The sequence below is a fragment of the Taudactylus pleione genome, unplaced genomic scaffold (genome assembly GCF_031769625.1).
Source record: "Taudactylus pleione unplaced genomic scaffold, aTauple2 ptg000512l, whole genome shotgun sequence".
Classification (NCBI taxonomy): domain Eukaryota; kingdom Metazoa; phylum Chordata; class Amphibia; order Anura; family Myobatrachidae; genus Taudactylus; species Taudactylus pleione.
In genome coordinates, this window is record NW_028284914.1 from 4,349,439 (window position 1) to 4,374,898 (window position 25,460).

Here is a 25,460-nt window from a genome sequence, read left to right on the forward strand (position 1 = left end):
CGGTAAAAGCGGTGGAGGGACCTTTATGATGAAGGGACTTCTGGGTCTATGACCCAGAAGCTCCTCCGACGTCCTTCTGCGCGTTCCGTGGGGGGTGCTGGGGAGGATGCAATCGGATTCCTCTTACAGCACTCTGCGGAAAGAACCTCATAGGAAGATGGCGTTACCCGATGCGCTCTGGGGCTTGGTGCATATGAGAAAAAGTGCAACCAGGAGGGCAAAATTCTTCCCATTTACAGTATAGGTGGCCTAATTTCTGAGACATCAGAGGGGGAAAAATCGGGTCCTTCTGCAGGAAAAAGTTTATTTGCCCCCTCTTCCCGCAGAGCAGATACCACCTCCCTAAATGGCGCGTCTTACCCCCTTTTAGCTCTATTAAATAATCTAATCCCGCAAAGTGAAACTTCCATTTTGGATGCGGTGCCAAAATGCTTATTTATATTTATCCAGGCCCCCCGGTACCCCCAATTCCTCCCGTCAGATGATTCGCCCCCACAAGTGCTGACATCGTAGTGTTTCATCTGTGCATTAACCCAAAAGCAAAACTGCAGTTGAACTTTTTCCTGTTGGAAAATGAGCCCCGTTTTTCATTGTAATTGTTTTTAATAAAGCCAATGAGGGATATTTACTAACAATGCTCACAGGCGCAGGTCTGCCGTAAAAACCCTAATCATCCATCAGCAATAATCTTTTATCAGTCTAGTGCGAGGTGTGGGCCATGAAGTACCTGATTGGCTGCGGAGCTTTGGCGTACATTTGCCCCTGTGATCAGTAAGTATAAGCCTTGCTGCGGAAAGGTTTCTGTCGGAGCTGTGTTATTTGCACTCTGTGTAGCGGAATGGAACCAGAGCTCACCACACACACACACACACACACGTCCCTTAAAGCCACGTCTATTCTCAGGCACAGAGAGCCGGGGTGCTGCCTGTACAAAAACAAAAAAAAATCTTTTATCTGCATTATTTTAAACTCGCATTTTCTTTGTCTCATGAATTTTAAAGAGGGTCTTTTTCTCTTTATCGGTATTCCTTCCCACTGAATCTCCCCTCCTGCGGCCTTAAAAGGAAGACGGTAATTACTGTGTTGTGTTCTGGCGTCTCAATGCTGAAAGAGGGAAATTGTGTGACAGAAAGAGAAAACCTATTGGAGGAGGCAGGAGCGGAGAATAGGCGCAAAGCACCTGTCAGACTGCAGAGGCTGCCGGGATTCAGTGCAGCGAGCTCTGGGCTGGCAGGAGAGTGCGGAGCAAGCTGCCAACGCCAGGTTCTGCAGGCTCCAGTGTCATCTGTGCCCCAGTGACACCCAGATCTATCTTACCCCGAGGTCGCTCCCTCTGTGCCGGCCAGTATTTCCAGATGCTAAGACACCTAAATTTATCCACAGAAAAAGCTGGACTGATACTGCACCCGCCTCCTTCTCCCATGTCACTCTCCGATGTGTCCCTAATGGTCAGGGCAGGTTCAGTGGGCAAATGCACTGGCATGGGAGTTCTCACTGACATCCAAGTTCCAGAAGGAAAGTAGTGAATGGCAGGGGTTGGGTGCAGACTGAGCCCATAGGAACCTAGTAATAATACAGTAGTGTCTGAGGCATCTAGCACTCGCTGCTCCCAATTCACCCATATTCTACGGCCCAGTAAAACCACCTGAGAGCATGTAACACACATCAGAAGGGACCTGGCTGAACCTGTGGCTGATTTGCATATATGTATATATATATATATATATATATATATATATATATTAGCCAGCATTCACAGTTATAGCAGATATACATGCACCGGTGCCCTCCTTCTTTATCACTTCTAGCTCGGAATAGAAGATATAGCACAATTGGACGGGCGGCACTCACAGCGGCTTACTGCTATAAATAAATCTCGAACTCCTGTTCACTTAGATCAGCGTTTCAGGATTCACTTATTTCGCCAGGATGCCCTGAAGAAAAAAGTTAATTCTGATATCTATCTATCTATCTATCTATCTATCTATCTATCTATCTATCTATCTATCTATCTATCTATTATATCTATCTATCTCATATCTATCTATATCATATCTATCTATATCATATCTATCCATCTATCTATCTCATATCTATCTATATCATATCTATCTATCTATCTCAAATCTATCTATCTATCTATCTATCTATCTATCTATCTATCTATCTATCTATCTATTATCTATCTATTTCATATCTATCTATCTCATATCTATCTATCTATCTATCTATCTCATATCTATCTATCTATCTATCTATCTATCTATCTATCTATCTATCTATCTATCTATCTCATATCTATCTATCTCATATCTATGTATATTATATCTATCTATCTATCTATCTATCTCATATCTATCTATCTCATATCTATCTATCTCATATATATCTATATCCTATCTATCTATCTATCTATCTATCTATCTATCTATCTATCTATCTATCTATCTATCATGTAGCTAATGATTTTCATCCCCTTTCGGCAAAGTATTATCTGCTTTTCACTATTTTTTTAATTGGTGGCTGTACCCAGATGAATCCTTCTACAGACAATTGTATACACCAGAGATTCTCAAACGTCACCATTACAGTCCAGGTTTTAAGAAGGATATCCATGTTTCAGTCCAGATGGTTAAATCAAATTGACTGAGGTACTAATTAAGACACCTGTGCTCAAGCATGGATATCCTTAAAACGTGAACTGTAATGGTGTTTGGGAGCTTCTGGTATACACAGTTATGATGTGCAGAGAACACAAGCTGTCTATAGGAGGGTTTCCCAACCATGGTCCTCAAGGCACACTAATACCCATTTTACACCAGAGCAAAAATCTGGGTTTTTCCTGGGTCTACCCAGGTTGCCGCTCAGTGTAAAGGGATCCCTGAAACATAACCCAGGTCAAGTGACCCGGCAATCCAACCCAGGCAGCTACCAGGGTTGGACCCAGGATGGACCTGGGTAATGGTGCAGTGTAAACGGCGCAACCTGGGTTATCCGACCTGAGTCCTGCCTAAAATGAGCTGATTGGTGGTTGTGGAGCTTTCACCTCCCACTTTTTATAACCTCACAAGTTTAGCAGGGCAGACCCAGGTTCAGTGTGAACGGGGCTGACCTGAGAATAACCCAGATCGATGGTGCTGTGTAAACGGTGTCTCACCTGGGTCTGACCTGGGTTGGAAGTTGGAACCATGTCTGAAAACCCAGGTCAGACCTGGGTTTTTGGTGGAAAAGAGGTATAACAGTCCAGGCTTTAAGGATAGCCATACTTGAGCACAAGTGTCCTTAATTAGTACCTCAGTTATTTTGATTTAACCATCTATGTTCTAGCATGGAAATCACTAAAACTTGGACTGCTAGTATGCCTTGAGGACCGAGATGGGGATATACTGCTCTATAGCTGCTGCATTCATTGACAATGAAACTGCAGCTGAACAGTTATGTAATTAGTTGTAGGTGATTTTTTTTTTTTTAGGGCTCTTTGTTTTTATTTACGTTTCGACTGTGCGACTTACACCAATGTCATTTACCTTATGCCCCTGATAAAATCGGACATGCGATCACTAGGGAACAAAAAACATCCCTGTGGGATCCTAAGGACCGAGTTTGAGAACCACTGATCTAGTACAAAGTGTCCTGCTCCCAAACTCCTCACTCACAAAAGACAGTTCTTACAGAGAGCGCTGTCCTTTGTGATTCTCTTCATGCATACCGGCGGTATTAACGGCGGCACGTGTGCGGAGACTGGCGGGGTGCCCACTATCCTGATGCAGTACCCAGGCTTGTATTAATTAATCTGATAACTGAAGTCCGTAGGAAGTTTGAGAGCAGAGCCTATTGCGACTGGGTCGGTTCCTGCGGAGCCATTTCTGTGGGTGCTACCCCAATATTTGTGCACCCCCAATTATTGGCAATCTGGCTTCCATGGCTGGTCCACACTGATGCTTGTTTAAGTTACGCATCTGCGGTTGAAGAAAGTTGGAGCAGAAAAATGATGCAAACTGCAAACGTGTCGATTGTTAAAGCTCCAAACTCCGACTCACCCCCTGTAGGCTGGAAATAGACCCCTGCGGCTGCAGAATTATTACTACTATCTGACCTCATGTTCTCGCCCGCACATGTAACTTTCATGTCTGGATACAAATACTAAGAGAGCAACACTGCAGCTTATGTCCGTGTGTTTTACTGCCCGTATAAAGGATATATAAGCTTACAAATCATAAACACTATCATTTTGTAATGGGTTGTAATTAAATTCGCTATTGAATTGCATCGATAAATTTGGCTCTGAGGGTTGGAAAGAGTCGGCGGCATCGGAGTCTGTGGGTAGCGGGTGCGGTGGGAATTTTCTGTAGGAACAGCCTTTAGACAGACTGATGAAAGATCGGTGGCAGCGTTGTATGCCATAACAACAATAAAATACTACTGTATTCAAAGCCGGCTGAATGTTCCTCAGGGGACGGGACGTCATTTTACTGCAGCGTTTAGAGGAGGGTACACCAGAGGTGTATCGGAAGAGCTAAGGGACGATGTCTGATTTATTCGCAGAGTTCTGGAATGAAAGTGCAGGGAACTAAGCAGAAATAAAACTGCCGACATGCGCCTCTAGCTTACCTGCGGCCTGTTAGCTATATGTAGGAATACTGCCGTAAAGCTGATAATAATACTTAAAGATTATCCATGTAGGTGGCAGTGGGAGGTGTATTGTGGGGGGGAGGGGCCTTTTGTAGCCGCAGCTTCGCCAGAGTGGCTGCCTGGCATTACTGGCTGGCAGCGGTAACAAGGCTCACTGCTTCGCCAGCCAGTCTTGGCGAATCTGCGCGATTCGCCAACTCGCGCTTTCTCAAGCCCTGACTGTGGCTTCAAGTTCATCTTGTCAAAAAAAAAAAGAAAATTAAAAAACATATAAATCATGTATAAAAAATATGAAACATAAAATATTTTCATTCAAATCCAAATAGAGGAAAAAAAAAATAGCTTTATATAAATCAAATATTAATTTTGTACACTCAATATTTCTGTTGGGCCTGATTCAGAGTTTTTTTCATTAAACCCTATAGCTTGTGTACAACTCCGATGGTGGGTGGACTGTGCACGTGCAGGACGAGTATAGCAAGATCGCACGCAGTGATTGACAGGCCGCGGCCGGCAGGGGCGGAGACGGGGCGGCGCTGCCTGTGTTTCCAGGAAAAGCAGCGGTCACGAGGTGGCCATTCTGATAAGTGTCATTTAAATTTAAACAAAACCTAAAAATCTCCGATGTCTGCTGTGGTCCCTCTGCTATAGATAGGAAACGCAGTGCACTCCCCATAACTGTCTATGGTGACTGCGAAATACTCCAAATAGCGTAGCCCAGCAGCGACTATGACGTTTGCCATTACTTTCGGAGAGAGATCCTTCAGATACCTCTCTGGTAGTGGCCACTTCCACATGCCAGGCCCGATGGCTGCATGCCAGGTCCCGGACTATAGACAGACAGTAATTAGTTAGACAATATCTAGATAGACACCAGATGTTAGACAGTTAATAGTTAGTCAAGGATAAAAGTTAGACACAGACAAAGGTCAGACACATTAAAGTTAGACATGTAAAAAGTTCAACAGGTACAAAAGATCGACAGGGTCAAAAGTTCGACATGAAAAAGATCAACACAAAAATGGTCGACACTTTTTTTTTTAAGGGTTAGGTTCAGAGTTAGGGTTAAGCTGTCCATCCACTAGGCGATTAAACCTAGCGATGGAGCGATAACCCGATAGTCCGCTGGTCGTTTTTAGCATCAATCATCGCCCGAACATGACGGTCAACCTGACGACCGCCGTCAGGTTGTCATGTTGGGGGATGATTGATCTGCATACACTGAACGTCTGAACGTTCAGTGTATGCAGTTCACCCCGCGGGAGACGACGGCGTCGTAATCGTGCCATCGTTCCATCATCCCCGCATCGTTAAGTGGATGGGCAGCATTAGGCACTTACTGGAGGGTTAGGGTTAGGCACTTACCCCCACGGTTAGGGTTAGGCACTTACCCAGACGGTTAGGGTTAGGCACCAAGGGGAGGGTTAGAGTTAGGGTGAAGATTAGGGCTAAAAAAAAATTTTGACGACCATTTTTGTGTCGATCTTTTTCATGTCGAACTTTTGACCTTGTCGACCTTTTGTACCTGTTGAACTTTTAACATGTCTAACTTTAATGTGTCTGACTTTTGTTTGTGTCTAACTTTTTTCCCTGTCTAACTATTGACTGTCTAACATCTGGTGTCTATCTAGACATTGTCTAACTAATTACTGTCTATCTCTTATATCACACCCCTGCACGCCCACAGTAGCTCGGCTGGTCATTGACTATGGCCCTGATTCAGAGCCGGACGCTCTGACCAGAGCGCTCGCTCTGAATCAGGGCCCACCTCCATTAATATGGAGCGTCCTCCTGGACGCTCGTATAGCTGTGGGTCACCACCCACAGCATATACGAGCGTGCAGGATGATGGTCGCGATGGTCTTGACCATCGCGACCATCGAAACTGCGAGCAACAGCCTGCGGTTGAGTTTTTCAACCGCAAGGCCAGGAGTGATTTTGGCTCTATCAGAGCCAAAATCACTCCCACTGACATCACTAGTGATGTCAGTGGGGCCAGCTTCAGACGGTAGGCGTTTCCTTGGGAACGCCTCCGTCTGGCAGGCACGCCCCCGGCACGCCCACCAAAGGGGGCGTGCTGTCAGTCAACATCGGCAGCACGCCCCCTTTGATGAGACACTCCGAGCGAAGGAAAGTCCTTCGCTCGGCGCGTCTCGCGCATGCGCACGACGGAGCTCCCTCCGTCGTGCGCATGCACAGTGCAGACCATCGACCCACTTGCGAGCGGACAGCAGCTCGCGAGTGGGTCTGAATGAGGGCCTATCAGAGCTCGTCTCCTGACAAGAAAATTTGATTAAAAACCAAACTAAGGGTCTCATTCAGACCCGGTCGCAAGCGCCGATGCTCTCGCAACCGGGTCGATGGTCCCCACAGAGCATGCGCACGACGGAGCCGGCTCCGTCGTGCGCATGCGCGCGACCCGGCTAGCGACGGGCACTCCGTCGCTAGGGGTCTCGTAGCAGACGGGGCAAGCTGTCGATGTTGAGTGACAGCTCGTCCTGTTTGCTGGGCGGGCCGGGGGCGTGCCCGGCCAAACGGAGGCGTTCCAGACGGAACGCTTGCCATTTGGGGGCGGCCCCACAGACATAATTGATGATGTCAGTGGGGAACTTCCTGCTCAAACAGAGCAAGAACTTCCCTGGGGCTTATGAGAGCCCAGACCCAACCTTAGGGTTTGGTCGTAAGCCCCGATGGTCGCGATGGTGATGACCATCGCGACCATCACCCTGGTCGGTCGCTAGAGCTGTGGGTGGTAACCCACAGCCTAGCGATCGACCAGAAGGCGGCACTTAAAAAAGTAAGTGGCCGCCCTCATTCAGAGCGATCGCTTGCAGCAAGCGATCGACTCTGAATGAGGTCCTAAGACCTGATTCAGACCCGTTCACTAGGATGCGTTAGCTCGTAGCCGGAAGAAATTTGCATTCTGCGCATGCGTAGGCATTGCAGTGTGCGTGCGCGAACCAGTGCAAGAGATCGGGATGCGTTCGCTCACTGAGCATAGACAGCCCAGCAGAATGAGTGACAGGAGAAGCCGTTTGTGGGTGGTGACAGGGGCTGGCCATTAAAAACGGAGGAGTGAAGGTGCGAACGCAGGCGTGCCTGAGCGTCTTAACGCCGTTTCAGAGGAGTACATAATTAAAAGGCAGCGTCATAGTACACGTCACCTGGTTGTATTTCACACTGAAGTGCTCGCAGTGCCTGCGGTAAGGTATAGTCAACCTCAAGCGCTGCGTTCGCTTCCAGTGGTACCGATGGTTGCATACACTTCCTGGAGAAGACGTGCGCAAGCGGGCGTCTTAAGACAGGCTGGTTGGCATCTGCATACACAAAGTGATCGCACGCCAAGACATAGTGGGCGTGCTTATGCCTTGCCGTGCGATGGCCTGCCTTGCTGGGTGTGTGTCGGATTTGCATACGCTGGGTGCGAGTGTACGCATCTAGCGAGCGGGTCTGAATCAGGTCCTAAATCCTCTTTTATTGTTGCGATGTGCGGCATTAAGAAATGCTACTTAGCTGAGAATACTGGTGGGCACTGATACATCGGCCCCAGGGAGTTTCCATGAATCTCTGGATGACCCGGTGCTATCGGAGACCAACGCAACCCATGCCAGCTCTTGCAGGTAGTCTGTACCATGATCCTGCTTCAACGCAAATAGGTGCTATTGGTTATACTGGGCATACATTACACAATTATCTGGCCGATCCAGATATCATCAGATTGTCCAGATAATTGTAGGTGGTTTTTCCACGCCAGACCACAAATTATCGTTCTGTCGGACATATAGAATCACCCGGCGCGTGCAGCAGGCGCTATAATCTGTGAGCTGCAAGTCGGCCACATCAGGCAGAGTATGTGTTGTGGCGGCCGACATATCCCAGGAGAGGAAGCTAGACATCGTTACCACACCCTAATTTATAATTTTTTTAACAGTTGGCAGCTGATTGGCTGGAGCACCATTATCATACACAGTGACATGTATCACTCATTGTGAGTGATGAACTCGTTGATAAATAAGGCCCACTGTGACATATCTCGCACATGATCTGATGGCCACGATATCTGATGGGTTACAGGTTGTCAGATAAAATGTCTATTAGTCTGACACACATTATCTGACAGTGTATGCCCAGCATTAGTGGGTAAGGATAATCAAGGGGCAGGATTTTATACTTACTGGGGGTAATCAGATAATTGAACCTAATTGCATTCTGGTCATGACTCAGACACTGTGTACCCATATGATGCCTGCAGACTAGCTATAGTACATTCCCCTTCCCCCTGTACTTGTCACTCCCTGTCCGTGGTTCCATTGCAGTACTTGTATTAATGTTTTAGACTGTCCACAGTTGTGCATTGTATTTATGATGTGTACTATAACATTTTTATCTTCCCTCTTGTGCTGCGCTGCGTACACCTTTTGGCACCTAACAAATAAAAGCTAATAATAAATAATACTGGTCATCTGTTGGGGTGGTATGCAACCGGGAAGCCGACTGCCTAAATACCGGCAGCCGGCTTCCCGACTGTCATATCCCGGCAAGGGTGAAATGCCGGGCGTCTAGATGTAGACGCCCGGCATTTCCCCGACGCCAGGAGACCGGCGCCCGGCATCCCGATCGTAGTGATGCCGGGCGCTGCGAGCGGACAGCCGCGGGGGGGAGGGTTAGGTTTAGGGCTCCCGGGGGGGACTAAGGGTTAGGCACCCCCCCCGGGTGGTTTAGGCAGCGGGGAAGGGGGTGGTTAGGGTTAGGCACTTAGAGGGGGGATTAGGGTTAGGCACTTGCGGGGGAGGTTAGGGTTAGGCACCCCTAAGGAGGGTTAGGGTTAGGGGGGTTAGGTTAGGTTAGTAGATACTCACCTATCCACGATCGGGATTTCCAGCGCTGTCAGGCTTCCGCTGCTCGGAACTCTGCTGATGTCGGGCTGCCGCTGCCATGCGGCCAGCAGTATTTCATACCGATTCCGTTGGGGCTGCATTACATACCGGCCAATCGCAAAGAGCTGCGTTAATGTATTGATGGAGTCAGGCCGCACCACAGGCTAATCAGGGCGTGGCATTATGTGTTTGTCAGGTGAGGTTGTATTATATAACCAAACGCATTATTATATTCTCATTATTTTGGATTGTGTGCCATACGCTGGACATGCCAGGCGACATTATCTGCTTAATAACTTACTGCTAGTCTCTCCGGAGAACCACTAGACCTCTGCTGAGGTAATATTTTTCTTTTTGGTTGATTAATGCTGTGGATGTAAAGCGCTAACAGTAACTGTGTTGTCCAAACTCGGTGCTTATACAGCTATCAATCGCAGGAATCTATACATATATTTACACCCCATATGTGTTACATTATAGTACTAATAAATAATAAGATGTAATGTTTCTTCCTTGTTACTCCAGCGCTAGTTTTTGTCCCGTTATTCGGACATACTCCCTTCGGTGACATACAATCTCGCTTTCCTAGTTTATGGCTTTCCATTTTCTCATCTGCTTTTATGCTCTCGGAGATCAATAGAGGATTTCATCCCTAACGGATATACAACTTGGCGCTCGTGTATTTCCAGCTCTGAAATCAATGTCGTAAAGATGCCGCCGCCCAAAATCCAGGATGGCAAATCTGTATTCAGCGCCCTGATCATACTATTGTCTTGTTCCTAATATATGTTTCAGGAGGTGATTGAAGCATATAGATGTAGTGGGTAAGTCAGTGGCAAACCAAAGCCAAGTTGCCATACTGTGCCTAACAGTCAACAATGAAGCCTCAGCACCCGTTGGAGCTTCTGGGTATATCTTCCAAATATTACGGTAAAGAATATATTGCTTATTGCTGGTTAGTACCTGGAACATTTGCGGAGACAGTTGGCACAAGGCTCCGGCGGGAACTCTGTGCTTGATTGGTTGGACCCTGTTGTAACACAAGGGGGAGGTTCATTTGGCCGCAAGGTTCCGCAGCTGGAGTACTTAGGCGTCTTAAGCGCCGAAAGCTATTCCATTAGCATGGCAGGGATTTAAAACATGCTGTCTTCACTAATTTGGACTTCTGGCCTGTCAAATGGGGTAACGTATCAAACTTTGTAAAGCGTGAACAAGTGGATGTGTTGGCCAACTTATCAAGTCTTTAGAAAGTTTAATACATCGCCCCTAAAGTGCGGACTGAAATAAGCGAAGATGGCTTGGTCGTAATTAGCGGTTAGGGCGAAGCCCACATCCGCGGTAGCCTTGTGCTTAATTGAATCATCTCCGAGGTCTTTGGAGGTCTGCTTACCAGCTGTATATGTGTTATATACAGTTATCTGATTGGTCAGGACGGTGTCCAGGCCTGGGGTCTTTGGAACGTGACATAGGGCCTGATTTAGAGTTGGACGCTGTTAGGAACGTACACACTCCTCACATAAGACAGGAATTTTACTCATGACCTCAGTGTGGGATATTGTTATGAGAGCCGCCGGTCTCAATACCGACAGGAAAATCCCGGCAAGGGACTTAAGATAGGCGTCAAAATACCTACGCCTATCTTAATCCTGACGCCAGAACGCCGAAAGACGCAAGCCCAAATGAGGTAATTCCAGGGCGCCCTTAGCGTTAGCCACGGGGGAAGGAGGGTCAGGTTTAGGGAGCGTAGCGGGGGGTTAGGTTTTGAGGGGGTGGGTTAGGGTTAGGCAACCGTTGTTGTGAGGGTTAGGGTTAGGCACCACTGGGGGGGGGGGTTAGGGTTATGCACCACTGGGGGGGGTTAGGGTTATGCACTAAGGGGGAGGGTTAGGTTTAGGCATGAAGGGGGGTGGGTTAGGGTTAGGCACCTCTAGGGGTGAGGGTTAGGCACCACTGGGGGGTGGTTAGGGTTATGCACTAAGGGGGAGGGTTAGGTTTAGGCATGAAGGGGGGGGGCTAGGGTGCGGGGTGGGGAGGGTTAGGTTACAAGAACAGAGGGGAAGGGGGGAGGGGAAGTATACTTACCCGACCTCTGTCGGGATACCAACCATCAGCATGCCGCTGTCTGTATTCTGACAGGAGTTATCCTGATGGCCGGCATTACATACCCATTCCCTCAGTGTATTGCTGATCCGGTTTGCTGGAGTTTCTGCCTACGATGAAGAATAAATTTGCTTTGCACGGAGAGTGGGAGGATTTCGGCATTATTATTGCGGATGACAGATCTTAAACTACCAGGTGCAGAGAGATGTAAGAGAAAAATGCAGACAATAACCTGTCACCAGTCTGATGGCTGAACAATGCTCAGGGAAGCCGGATTTCCAAACCCATGATGCTTATACTTCAGTCTTACAAGTATAGGGAACTATTTATTAAAATTGAGAAAAATGCCAGTAAACTTAGCGTTCCCTATTACTGCTGCGCCCCCATCTGGGACAGTTGCTCCGATAATCAGCTGCCCTGACACAAATCAAAATGTCCCCATACATTGTTGTATGGGGAGGGCACTGTAGTACCTAGGGATGGCCACTGACCATCGATGGTTTTGCAACCATCATTGATCTGTGGCTGATGACAACTTTTTTTTTTTTTGCCCTCAGTGGCTGGCCACGGATGCCACACTGTCAATGGCAGTGCCCAATATCGATGGCTTAAACATCAGTGGATATTCTGACGATGGGGAAAAACCCATCGATGTTCATCACTAGAGTCTTTGGCCCTGATTCAGAGCCGCTCGTTAGCGGCAGTACGCTCGTTCCGAGCGATGTTCGCACATCTGCGCATGCGTATGGTTTTTAGTACGCATGCGCAAACCAGTCAGTGCGGCCGAAAATCGTTTGTACGCTATATAGCGAGTGCCTGCTATTTTGAGTGACAGAATGAGGCGTATGTGGGTGGTAACAGGGGAAGATGCTTGAAAACGGGGGAGTGGAATTCGAACGCAGGCGTGCTTAAAGGTCAAAACGGGCGTTTTAAGGGAGTGCATAATTAATACAGCAGCGTCATTGACCACGTCACTTGGTTTTTTTTAACTCAGAATTGCTCGCAAAATAGCGGTTGAAAAAACCAACCACAAGAATAGCGAGCAGTTCCTACGCTGTTCGATGTACTCGATTAATCTAATAAATAGCGGACATGACGTATGGTGCGTGCGGCCAGGGGGCGGTTTTATCAAATAAACGAGCGTATGTTTTGCTCGCTCGTTCAGACTTAGAGGTGTGAACAGACTGCAATGTGCGAACGGATCATTTGAATAGCCACCCCTTGTTTTTGAACGAACGAGCGCAAATAGCGAACGGCTCTGAATGAGGGCCTTTATACGTAACTAAATATGTTCATCATGATCTCACTCATTCCTCAGGTAACCGTGATATTAATGAGAGGCTTCTATTACAGAGCAGGCACAGGGGCTGATTCAGGAGTGGGCGCAGAAAAGCCCGAAGCTGCGTCTATAGGTGGTCGTCCGTCTACTGCTTAATTGAAATGCGGCTACGCAGTCTTTCCCTTGTGCACACCTGTGCATCCGAATGCGGAATGACTGAGATGGCCACTGTCAGTGTCATTAGACGCCACCATCGGTCGCACCAATGTAACTTGCATCAGCCTTTTGGCAGGTGCAGTTCCTCCGTGCGAGTATGGCCTCCTATGTCGATCGCCTGTGTACACTTTTCGGTAACACGCCTGCCGATGTTTACGCAGTTGAGCGATTATCGGTAAAATGCGCGTGTCTGAGTTGCACTGCGCATGCATCAATGTACATTAATGTCAGCGGTGGCAGAGGCTATTTTCCCGCTGTGTGATTGACAGTCAGGGGCATGTTGTAGACTGTGACTGCGATCGCGTACGCAGAAAACATGGCTCCGGCATCTCAGTTCTTACGGCCATTCTGCCGGACCATAGGGTTACTCAGAGAGCGATCATCGAAGGATCTGCGGCCAAAGCTGCGTCTTTGTATGCAGACACTTGAATTTGCAGAGCCGCCAGTGGGTGTCTCCAACAAAATCCCGGCATCTGCAGCATTTGCGTATTCTCACACATCCACTGTGTACACAGAGGCAACAGATGCGGCATTTGCATATTCTCACACATCCACTGCATACACAGAGGCAGCAAATGCGGCATTAGCGTATTCTCACACATCCACTGCGTACACAGAGGCAGCAAATGCGGCATTAGCGTATTCTGACACATCCACTTCGTACACAGAGGCAGCAGATGCGGCATTAGCGTATTCTGACACATCCACTGCATACACAGAGGCAGCAGATGCGGCATTAGCGTATTCTCACACATCCACTGCATACACAGAGGCAGCAGATGCGGCATTAGCGTATTCTCACACATCCACTGCATACACAGAGGCAGCAGATGCGGCATTAGCGTATTCTCACACATACACTGCATACACAGAGGCAGTAGATGCGGCATTAGCATATTCTCACACATTCACTGCATACACAGAGGCAGCAGGTGCGACATTAGCGTATTCTCACACATCCACTGCATACACAGAGGCAGCAGATGCGGCATTAGCGTATTCTCACACATCCACTGCATACACAGAGGCAGCAGATGCGGCATTAGCATATTCTCACACATTCACTGCATACACAGAGGCAGCAGGTGCGGCATTAGCGTATTCTCACACATCCACTGCATACACAGAGACAGCAGATGCAGCATTAGTGTATTCTGACACATCCACTGCGTACACATAGGCAGCAGGTGCGGCATTAGCGTATTCTCACACATCCACTGCATACACAGAGGCAGCAGATGTGGCATTAGCGTAGTCTCACACATCCACTGCGTACACAGAGGCAGCAGATGCGGCATTAGCGTATTCTTACACATCCACTGCATACACATAGGCAGCAGATGCGGCATTAGCGTATACTTACACATCCACTGCATACACATAGGCAGCAGATGCGGCATTAGCGTATTCTCACACATCCACTGCGTACACAGAGGCAGCAGGTGCGGCATTAGCGTCATCTCTGAATCAGGCCCACTGACTGAATATATGGGAAGCGCTTTGTTACAGAGTTGCAGTTGAATGTCAGGGTAACACTGAGCAGTGTATTTTACCATCATTGTTCATATCACGTCTGCAGGATTTTAGGGCTTTCTACCTTTTATAAATAGACCCCCCCTAAATCTTTGAAATCTATGCCTTTTCCTGATAACTGGGAACATTAGTAACTATGGAGCTGACGCTCGGCGTTTACAATCCTAATGATTAAGCAAAGTGTTCATTGCTCCTGCAGGAGAGAGGGGAGGGGGCATAAATATGTATGCGAACGCCGGAGTACAAATCCTCTTTATTTACAGCCGGCATTAGGCTTCGGCAATGGTAAGTGATGTGAAGCTCTGTTTTTGCTAAGTAGCACTGAGATAATTGAGGTGTCTGGATATTTATGACCTGCTTGGAGCTAGTTTTAAAAGGGGAAAATTGTCAGCTCTTAAAGAGCTTTAAATTGTGTTACATGTTGGTCGAGGTCTGTTCTATTCTGTGTGTCAGCAGATAAGGCATTGCGGGGGGCGGTATGAGTGGGCGCAATGGAACGGTTCTGCCAGGTGTGCCATGCACGTGCTCCACATAGTAATGAAGTTATCCGATGGTCTGGGGTAACCTGGAACAAACCCATTTATGTTGCAGTAGTCATAGAGATTATGGGGGAAATGTATCAAACCTTCTATAGCAACCAATCAGCTTCTAGCTATCATTTATCACGTACATTCTAAAAAATGATAGCTGGAAGCTGATTGGTTGCTATTGGAAAATTCTCCACTATTTAGAAGGTTTGATAGGTCTCCCCCTATGGGAGCAACATCTCCAGGTCAGCGGCAGTTACAGGGAGGCCGGACGCTCTCATAGGTGCAGCACAGTATATACACTGTGACGCACTGATTGGTGGCATCACACTATGGCTCTCGTTTTATGGATGGTGAGTTGCTATGTACTAGTGACACGTTTCACAACTTACGCTGAATCGGTATGTAATGCCGGCTGTCGGGATGCCTCCTGTCAAAATACCGACAGCAGCATCCCGATGGTTGGTATCCCGACAGGGGTCGGGTGAGTATACTTATGCTCCCCATAACCCTCCCGTTTTGTAGCCTAACCCTAATCCTCCCCACCCCTAACCCCCCCACTCAGTGCCTAACCCTCACCACCCCCGTCAGTGGTGCCTTACCCTAACCTCCCCCCCAAAAAACCTAACGCTAACCTAACTCCCCCCCCCTGCGCGGCTGTCACTAAGGGCACCCGGTTTACCTTCATTCGGGCTATTGTCCTCCTGGATTCCGGTGTCGGGATTAAGATAGGCGTCGACGTCTATCTTAAATCCCTTGTCAGGCTTCCCTTGTTGGGATGATAGCATTTTGCAATGCGATCATGGGCGGTACTGCATGCCCTGATCGCATTGCAAAATGCGATCCTTAATAAATGGGCCCCTTAGACAGGTGGCATCGCGGCTCTCATAACTACATCCCATGTATGTTACATATATGTACAGGAATGTACTGTAATCCCTTCTCTGCCTATGTTTGATTTTCTGGATTGTAAGAAGGCAGGATGAGGGTTAATGACCTTTTGGTATTGTTAGGAAGAATTCCAGTAGGAAGCCAAGGAGCAAATAAACATCTGATTAATATTAATGGGGATTTCATTATCCGCTGGACAGGAAAACAAGGATCTGTCATCAGATAGCAGATAGCTGAGAGAGGCAGAGACGCTTTCACTGTGCTGCCTCTCTCTATCCGTATCTCTCTCATCTCTGTATGTCTCTCTCTATCCGTATCTCTCTCATCTCTGTATGTCTCTCTCTATCCGTATCTCTCTCATCTCTGTATGTCTCTCTCTATCCGTATCTCTCTCATCTCTGTATGTCTCTCTCTATCCGTATCTCTCTCATCTCTGTATGTCTCTCTCTATCCGTATCTCTCTCATCTCTGTATGTCTCTCTCTATCCGTATCTCTCTCATCTCTGTATGTCTCTCTCTATCCGTATCTCTCTCATCTCTGTATGTTTCTATCTGTATCTCTCTCATCTCTGTATGTCTCTCTCTATCTGTATTTCTCTCATCTCTGAATGTCTCTCTCTATCTGTATCGCTCTCATCTCTGAATGTCTCTCTCTATCTGTATCGCTCTCATCTCTGAATGTCTCTATCTGCATCTCTAATCTCTGTATCTCTCTCATCTCTGTATGTCTCTCTCTTCATCAGACTCTATAACTCTACCAGCTCTCTGATACCTGTCTTACAATCACTGTCTCCTTCTCTCTCTCTCATCCTGTATCACTTTCTCTCTGTCTCCCTCTCTCATCCTCTATCTCTCCCGCTCTCTCTCTCTCATCCTGTATCACTTTCTCTCTGTCTCCCTCTCTCATCCTCTATCTCCCCCTCTCTCTCTCTAGATAATTGAGACCATAACTTCCCCGAGTATCTGATAACTGTCCGGCAGTCTCTCTCCTCTGTCCCTTTCTCTCTCCCTCTCTCCATCCCCCCATCTTTATTTCTTCGCTCCCCCCCCCCCCCCCCCTTGTGCGGTATACTGTGGACTATCGTCTAATAACAGTATTTCCGTCTCTCCATTCTTTCTGGGCTTGAAGGAAGTTTTCCTCCATTACTTGCGCTCTTTATTATTTTCCTCTCTCTCAGCCATTGTTAGTTCTGTTTTCATATCTCCATATAATTCCCCCACCTCACACTTCTCCCCCCCTATCTCAGCTTGTGCCCCGACTGACTGCTGTGCGCACCACTGCGACCGATTCACCTGGACGGCGAGGACCAGCCATCGCCCATGTTCTCTGTCTCACTAAAGTGTCGACTTGGGATAGTGAAGCGACGAGTGAAAGGTACGGTGCTGTGTGGCTCAGCCAATGGGGAGCTGCGGAGTCACACCTCCTGTAGCTCCTGCCTGTAATGCTCCCTTACGTGGGTCATTTATCGGAGACTCACTTGGTGCCAAGCTAGGGCAAGGTTATATCCGGGAAGGAGGGTCTGGGTGTGATTAGATGTGTAGGTCATGAACTGCTTTATACTAAGAAACAGATCAGCACCTGGGGCATTGTGATGGCAGGGAGCGTCTGCAATGCACCACAGGGCGATGCAAATGATTCTACATCTTTTTGTGTGTACCAAAAGTTGACTTGTAACTTCAGTTGTGCAAGTAAGGGGGGGGGAGGAGGACTCATTTGCTGCTAAAACTATTTACTGGTGTGGGATACTTTTAAGAATGCTGCATCTTACATCCAAATGCATGTGGCTGTTACTTGAGAGGTTTATGCCTTTACAGTCAGCATTTCTGCTTCTTAAATTCGGTTATATATCCAAAATACATATGTGGGTGGCAGCGTTTAAAATGTATATTAAGTTGTTGGCATGGCCAATGCGATGTAAGCCCTGGGCACAGGGACTAGGGGGCAGTGAGGTTAAGCGTCGGCTGTTTCTTGCTAGTAACCTTATTACTGGTGATTATAGTAATATAATATAGTAATTGGGGGGGGGGGGATATAATAGAGTGTGATTTTTTTTAACTGGCGTGATTATGGCGACTTTCTGCTGACATGCAAATCACCAGATGCAAGAGATTGTGTCTCACCGCGAAAGCTGCAAACATCGCGCCATAAAGGAACTCGTTTTTGCTGTAAGTCGCCGTCGTGATTTCTGTGATGTAGGAGATACATGTCACCGGATGTAATAGCCTGCGAGTTGTAAAGACGCCACAAATGCGCATTCCATGGCTGTGTTCCCTGATACAGTATAACTGATGCAGGGTCTTGTATAAAGGTGTGACCAGTGGTTGGTGTAAGGAGTAGGTAATGGGGAGCAGCAGGTTATATTCTGTACACTCATGTTCCCCCAGAATGTCCAGGAGGCACCCGAAGTCCGGAGAGTTGTCATGGACTTCCGGGAGGGTATACCAACCTCACAGGTCCCATCCATTTCACTGGGAAGTGGCGGTATGGAGGCTTCATGACGCGTTTCGCAGTTAACTGTCATTACGGTCCATGATACTACAAAGCGCAGAAGTGTGTGTGTGGGGGGGTGCATGTGGGCATTGTGCTATAATTTGTGGCAAATGCAGAACTACAACCTTGGGGGCAGTTTAAAAGAGAACCTGTTACCACTGTTTACGAACGTACTTGTCTGTTCCTATTCCAGGTGATTTGGGAGGAGGAAGGGCACTTTTTCGCCTTCTATAGGTTTTCAGTAGTCTATAGAGTGGCGTATCTATAGTGGATGCTGTGTGTGCTGTGCACATGAGTCCAGGGAGCCCCGCGCCATACACCCTACACACAGGACCGATACACTGCCTAACAAAAGAAGATCTTTTACTAAGGTGCTGGGTCCTTCTTCAGCTACTCACTAGGGATGCTACTTACATAGCATTTTCCAAACGTCACTTCCCCAATATAGGTCCTGTGTGTAGGTGCAGACAGGAATGTGAGCTTATTAAGAGCAGTCGGATTTGCACTGTGAGAAAAGCAGAATCATCACATTCCTCACCCCGGGTAATGGAGCAGCGGATGGGAACCTGCTGAATCCCGGAGAGTCACAGCGCCCAGCTGCCGCTCACTCCCAGGTGTCCGTCTGCTGTGCGATTCCTAACAACCCATATAAACATTGCAGCACTTGCTGGCTATTCCACATTAGTGTAACAATAATCCCCTACTGATGCAAATATTGCTGACTTTTGTTACTGGAAGGTGAGAAGTATGGCTAATCATTTTCCTACATGACAGCCTGCCGCTGTGTGCGTGGTTCATTAACTCTGTAAGATCTGGTACAAAACATATTTCAGTCAGCGCACAGTTGATTCAGAGATGGGCGCGACGGCAATATTCTCCCAGTTGAGCGATTAACGGTAAACTGCACGCGCGAATAAGTCGCATTGCGCGTGCATTAGTACTTTAATCGCCTGCAGCAACGTTTTACTCGCAGTGTGATTGACAGTCACGGAGCGGTTGTGGAGGTGACGGGAAGTGGCAGCAAAGAACGCAGGTGGGTCGCAGCCGTTTTCGGGGTGTGTCACAGCCTGCATCTACGATCCCGTATGCAGTGAAAACGGCTCCAGCGTTTCAATTTTGCCGCAGTTGGACACCTCAATACAGATCCCGGCGTCTGCGAAATTTGCATATTTCTGCATAGCTGCTGCATACACAGAGGCGGCACCAGCAGCGCCATTAGCATACAACTCTAAATCAGACTATTTAGGAAATCCTCAATCACTAGTGCAGGCCTGGCCAACCTGTGGCTCTCCAGCTGTTGTGAAACTACAAGTCCCATCATTCTCTGCCACAGTTTTAGCATTCCCTAACAGCGAAACTGTGGCAAGGCATGCTGGGAATTGTAGTTTTTCAACAGCTGGAAAGCCACAGGTTGGCTTGGCCTGCACTAGTGGATAGCAGAGCGTCCCGGAGCACGATTGGATTTATCACTCGAAACTGATCCTCATGCACCTCCTCCCATATACAGGGGCTGATTCATTGCACACTCCAAAATAAACGTGGATCTTCATCTGTATACAGAGCTGTCCGGCCTGATCTGTGGAAGTAGCCGCCATAAATATTAGAGCGCATTTGTGCGCTCTAATAGAAAAATTAATGGAACTGAAACTCTAATGTGGATATAAATGGGTGTGGTTTCTGTATTTGTTTAAAAAAAATAAAATAAATCAGATTCACAGCCACAGTAATAGGCTTCTAAGTAAAAACAATGACGTATGTGGTAAGCTTGGTGCAGACCCCGGATCTTTTTTAAGAACCGGGGAAAGCAGTATAGCAGCTCACTTTCATGCACATAAATAAAAAAAAAATATGCAGAAAAATATGAGTTTATGTGCTGACTTATTACACTTGTGTTTCGTTGAACATTTGTGTAAGAAATATACTCAGAATTAGAGACTTACCCGTCGAACAGTCTATCCTACAATGATGTGTATATATAATAATGTATATATAATAATGCCCTAATATTATATGTGTTTATTATGTACAGTACTTCTTTAACGTTTGTACCTGCTCGGCTGAAAGCCGAGCATTATCTGCATGCCTGTCATCGCACAAGTAGCTGTGATGATGATCTGATTGGATGGGTTACTGACCTGTAGATATTGCTTACACTAAAGCTGAACAGACGCGTGCACCAAATTCTCCGCTCCTGCTAAAAGTGTCACATTGTATATGTGTTACAGGGAATGTTCTGCAACGTATAAAAACATTACAATAACACAAACGGATCGCCAGCATTCGCTTTATGGTATGAATGCAATGTACAGTGCACAAATCCAGTATTACCAGGTTTAACTATAAATACAGGTCTGGGGCAAAAGTAGACATTTGTGGGCCCCATAGAAACATTTTGTAAGGGCCCCTATGTACATGAAGCAGGGCATTTTACACCTTTGCCTGTATTCAATTAGATGCGAAAAGTCAGAAACTTTTTGCCTGTTGTGCTTTCTGCCGCATTCGCCTGTTTGGGACGCGAATTTGCGGAATGCACGACCCCGCAATTCGCCCTATTCAATTGGCAGAGAGGCGAAAACGCAAATAGGCGATTGCATAACAGGCGGAAAGTACTAAATAGATTGGGAGAATCAGTCCAAAATAAGACGCCCTGATACTGGAAATCATTACAGATATGTACTATTAGCACTAATAAACGTACTTTGTGCCCTTAATTTGTGTTAAAAGCTTTCTAGAAGCATATTTCTAAAAGTGGTGAAAAATGATAGAAAACAGTATTTTGGATGGAAAATAAATAGTCCTGTCAAATTTGGGGTACTTGAAAATGGGTGCTAGCAGATTTTTGTTTCTAAAGTGCACTTTTAAAAAATTTGAAAATCCACCTGCTGCACCTGCAATCCTAACAACACCTGTCCTTCCATACAGCCCCCCAAGAAACCTACTTTGTTACTTTTTATCCTTGTCCCCCCACTTTTTTAATTGTTGCCTCAAAAATTACATGTCTTTTTTTGGGGTGTTCTGAGGTAATTTTTTTTTTTTGCTGATTTGTCCAAAGGGTTCTGAAGAAATTCCCCAACATTTGCACCCCGAAATAGAGATTTTGCACTTTTTCCCGCCTGCCATTCATTGGAGAAACTTTTCCGCCTATTCCATTGCATTGAATTTCCGCTTAGGCAAAAACGTCCTGGAATTTAATGTGGAGATAAGACGCAAACAGACGAAAAGCGGCAATAGGCGAAACTTTAACGCTGATTTCGGCTTTACGTGTCTAATTGAATACGGCCCTTTATTTGGCTTACTGATGCTCCCTCTATTGATGGCTGCTGTAACGTGGCCAATAGGAAGCAGGGTAACCAATCACTGGTTTCCTATTGATTACCAGAAGGAGCTTCAGTAAGCCGGAGGTGAGTAATAGTCTGCGGGCCCAGACAATAGAGATGTTGCCTGAACCTCAGATTTGTTACTCATAAAATTAGGTACTCCCCAAAAATAAGCGCCACTTACAGGAGAGGCCCTCCCAAACTATGGGCCATGTAGCTGCTGTCCCCTTTCCACCACGATCATTCCTCCCCATGGGGCCTATTCATCATACCTAAACTTTGTCTGGAGGTAATTAGGTTTAGAACTGGCATGGAGTGCTACCTAATTACCAGAGGAATTCACCATTCCTCCTCCCTATAACTGTCTATTCCGGTACCTGTCATTTTTGCAATGACAGCTTTTCAGGAAATAGATAGTTATCCCTGTCTACACTAACTTACCGCAGCTGTAATCAGTGCTGCGCATGCGCTGTTACATCTGTAAAACCAGCGCATGTGCAGCACTGCCTACAGCTGCGGTAAGTTTGTGTGTCCCCCCCCACCTCCCTCCGCTCACCTGCCCCCCTCCCCCCTCCGCTCACCTCCTCCCCATCCCCGACTTACCTGCTCGCGCAGCAGCCTCCGGCTCCGTCTGCTATGCTGTCATGTGTTCTCCCCAGCAGAACTCAGTAGTTTAGAAAAAAAAAAAAACGTTTGTTTTTTTTTTCTAAACTTTATTGTGTTCTGCTGGGGAGAACACATGAGAGCATAGCAGACGGAGCCAGAGGAGAGACCAGAGCGATGGAGGAAGACGCCCAGCTGGAAGCAGGTAAGTGTTACCTACTATACGCCACCTCACAGTGGCGTATGGTAACACCATCAAATTCCGAAAATACATCATTTTCGGAATTTGGTGAATACCATAATTTCCATATCCCCTTACTAATGTACTAAAGTATGGGGAGTGTGGAAATTAACACAGGGGGACTTAGCAAGGAGATATCAGTGATATCTCCTATGCTAAGTACCTTCATGAATACTAAAACAACGTTAATTAAGGAAAATTTCCTTAAAAACTTTATTTTAGTGTTGATGAATAGGCCCCTATGTCACTTGCATTATGCTTCAGTAGGGTCCTGTTCTGCATTAAATGTGGAATTAATGTCCAAGGCAGCATCCATGGAGGGTTAGGCTGCGGGAGGGGAGGGTTAGGCTGCAGGAGGGGAGGGTTAGGCTGTTGGAGGGGAGGGGAGGGTTAGGGTTAGGCTGTGGGAGGGAAAGGTTAGGGTTAGGCTACGGGAGGGGAGGGCTAGGGTTAGGCTGTGGGAGGAGAGGGTTAGGGTTAGGCTACGGGAGGGGAGGGTTAGGGTTAGGCTGTGGGAGGAGAGGTTTAAGGTTAGGCTGCGGGGGGGAGAGTTATGGTTAGGCTGTGGGGGGAGGGTTAGGTTTAGGCTGCAGAAGGGGAGGGTTAGGGTTAGGCTGTGGGAGGGGATGGATAGGGTTAGGCTGCAGTAGGAGAGCGTCAGGGTTAGGCTGTGGGAGGAGAGGGTTAGGGTTAGGCTGTGGGGGGGGAGAGTTAGGCTGTGGGAGGGGAGGGGAGGGTTAGAGTTAGGCTGCGGGAGGGGAGGGTTAGGCTGTGGGAGGAGAGGTTTAGGGTTAGGCTGCGGGGTTGGAGAGTTAGGGTTAGGCTGCGGGAGGGAAGGGTTAGGGTTAGGCTGCGGGAGGGGAGGGTTAGGGTTAGGCTGCTGGAGGGGAGGGTTAGGGTTAGGCTGCAGGAGGGAAGGGTTAGGATTAGGCTGCGGGAGGGGATGGTTAGGGTTAGGCTGCGGGGGGGGGAGAGTTAGGGTTAGGCTGCGGGAGGGGATGGTTAGAGTTAGGCTGCAGGAGGGAAGGGTTAGGATTAGGCTGCGGGAAAGGTGAGTTAGGGGAAGAATTCAATTACCTACCTGCATGTGTTGGGATTTCCACTGTCGGGATTCCGGCGCCAGGATTCTGACCGCTGGCATTGTGCACTCCAGAATCGTGTACACAACCAATTTAGGCCACTACTCTCTCCCCAGATAAACTGACAGTATTTTGCCCGTTCAGTTTGTTCTTACTGCCTATAAGCACCTGCCTACTATGGCTTCCCTGCAACTACCTAATGCCAGGTCTCACTGGTAACATATACTGTGCCTATAATTTGGGAACTTTTCTCCATCCAAATGAACTTATTTTTGTTCTTCAGGGGCAGGTCCCCTATTTTCCCTTATTGTATTAGTTGATCTCTGATATGAAGGGTTAATTTTTTTTATGTCGGGGATAGCGACGCTTCACTTTGGATGGATTTCTGCATAATCTCCTCGGCTCACTCTCTGTGGCGGCTGACGGCTTCAAAGGAACAGCTTAATTAGCTAAGAAATACATAGTGTCTGTATGTTGACATTAATAATAATAAATGAAGTTTGCAGCCTGTGTGTGCTGTAATTGCTGCTTGCTGGGTCCTCTGTGGATCAGACCAGATCTTGAAAAGATTTCTGGATGTGCTGCCTGCATATAAATTCACCAGGGAGAGGAACGTACTGACCCCCAGAGACTGCACCGAATGCCTCCGGGGTACAGTTTAAAGTGCTAAAAGCCCCCCTTAGCAAAATTGGGATTTAATAGGATTTCGGCGTTTGAGGAGCATGAATCTGTCTATTTATTTTTCCCCTAATTTATCAAATTGCAGACTCCTTACAGGTTTATATGTAAATATGTGATATATCTTTTTATACAGTGGTAAAGAGGTTGTACTGTACAGCGTCACCTTTGCAAGAGTTCTGGAGTTTATTTAGCGCACGCTGGGCCTGATTCAGCAAGCAATGCACCGGAGAGAACGCACGCACTTGGCCGATGGTTTTGTACTGCATCTCACAGCGCGTGCGCGAACTAGCCAGTGCGTTCGAGTAAGCGTACGCAGACTATACGCAGCGTGCATGCAGACCCCTTCCAATATTGATTGACAGGAAGTGCCGTTTGTGGGTGGTGATGGGGGGTGGTCCGGCGAACGTAGGCGTGCCTGTGCGTTGGGACGCCGTTTTAGGGGCATTCATAATTAAGTCAGTGTGGCGACGGACGCAGTGATGAGACTCCGTGCACACAGGAAGTTGCTAAGATCCTGCGCGAGGTCTGGTCAACCACTATTATGCAGATGTGGTCGATGGTTCTCGATGTTACCGATGTTTACGCTATCTTGCGTACTGATCAGGCTGTAAGTAAAGGGAGATGGGCGGCTTAATATAGGGCTGGGCGTCTGCATCTTGTGCTGCTGTCTCTGTGCGTATGCATTAATTAGCATATCCTCGCAGTGGCTGGGTGCGTGCGTCTGCTAGCGTGCGTTCCTTGCTGAATCAGGGCCTCTGTCATATTTTTATGAATGTATATCCCACATCTCTGGTCACCTGGATGAATAAGTTATCTGGATTTTAACCATTGGCATACTATAGACCAGGGGCGCTGAGGGGGGGGGGGGAGAAGCCCGGCGGGGGCCCTGGTCCGACGCCACCCTCCATCCCTCCCTCTTACCTGTCAGCAGCCCAGCACGCTTCTGAGTAGCAGCAGTCTCCTCTCCTTTTCCTGTGGGGGGAGCGGTCACAC

General features: G+C 47.5%; 1 protein-coding gene across 6 annotated transcripts in view; it reads left to right on the forward strand.

The window, feature by feature from the left end:
- GRIP2 (glutamate receptor interacting protein 2) overlaps positions 1 to 25,460 on the forward strand; it is a 472,906-nt gene that overhangs the window by 305,788 nt on the left and 141,658 nt on the right. The window contains exon 1 of one of the 6 annotated variants that reach the window (XM_088450257.1): positions 17,093 to 17,430. The exons of the other annotated variants lie outside the window; for them this stretch is intronic. Within the exon in view, the coding sequence (XP_088306383.1) occupies positions 17,376 to 17,430 (55 nt within the window). The 5' untranslated portion in view covers positions 17,093 to 17,375. Of the gene's footprint in view, positions 1 to 17,092; positions 17,431 to 25,460 lie in introns of those variants that run through there. 6 annotated transcript variants of the gene reach the window in all.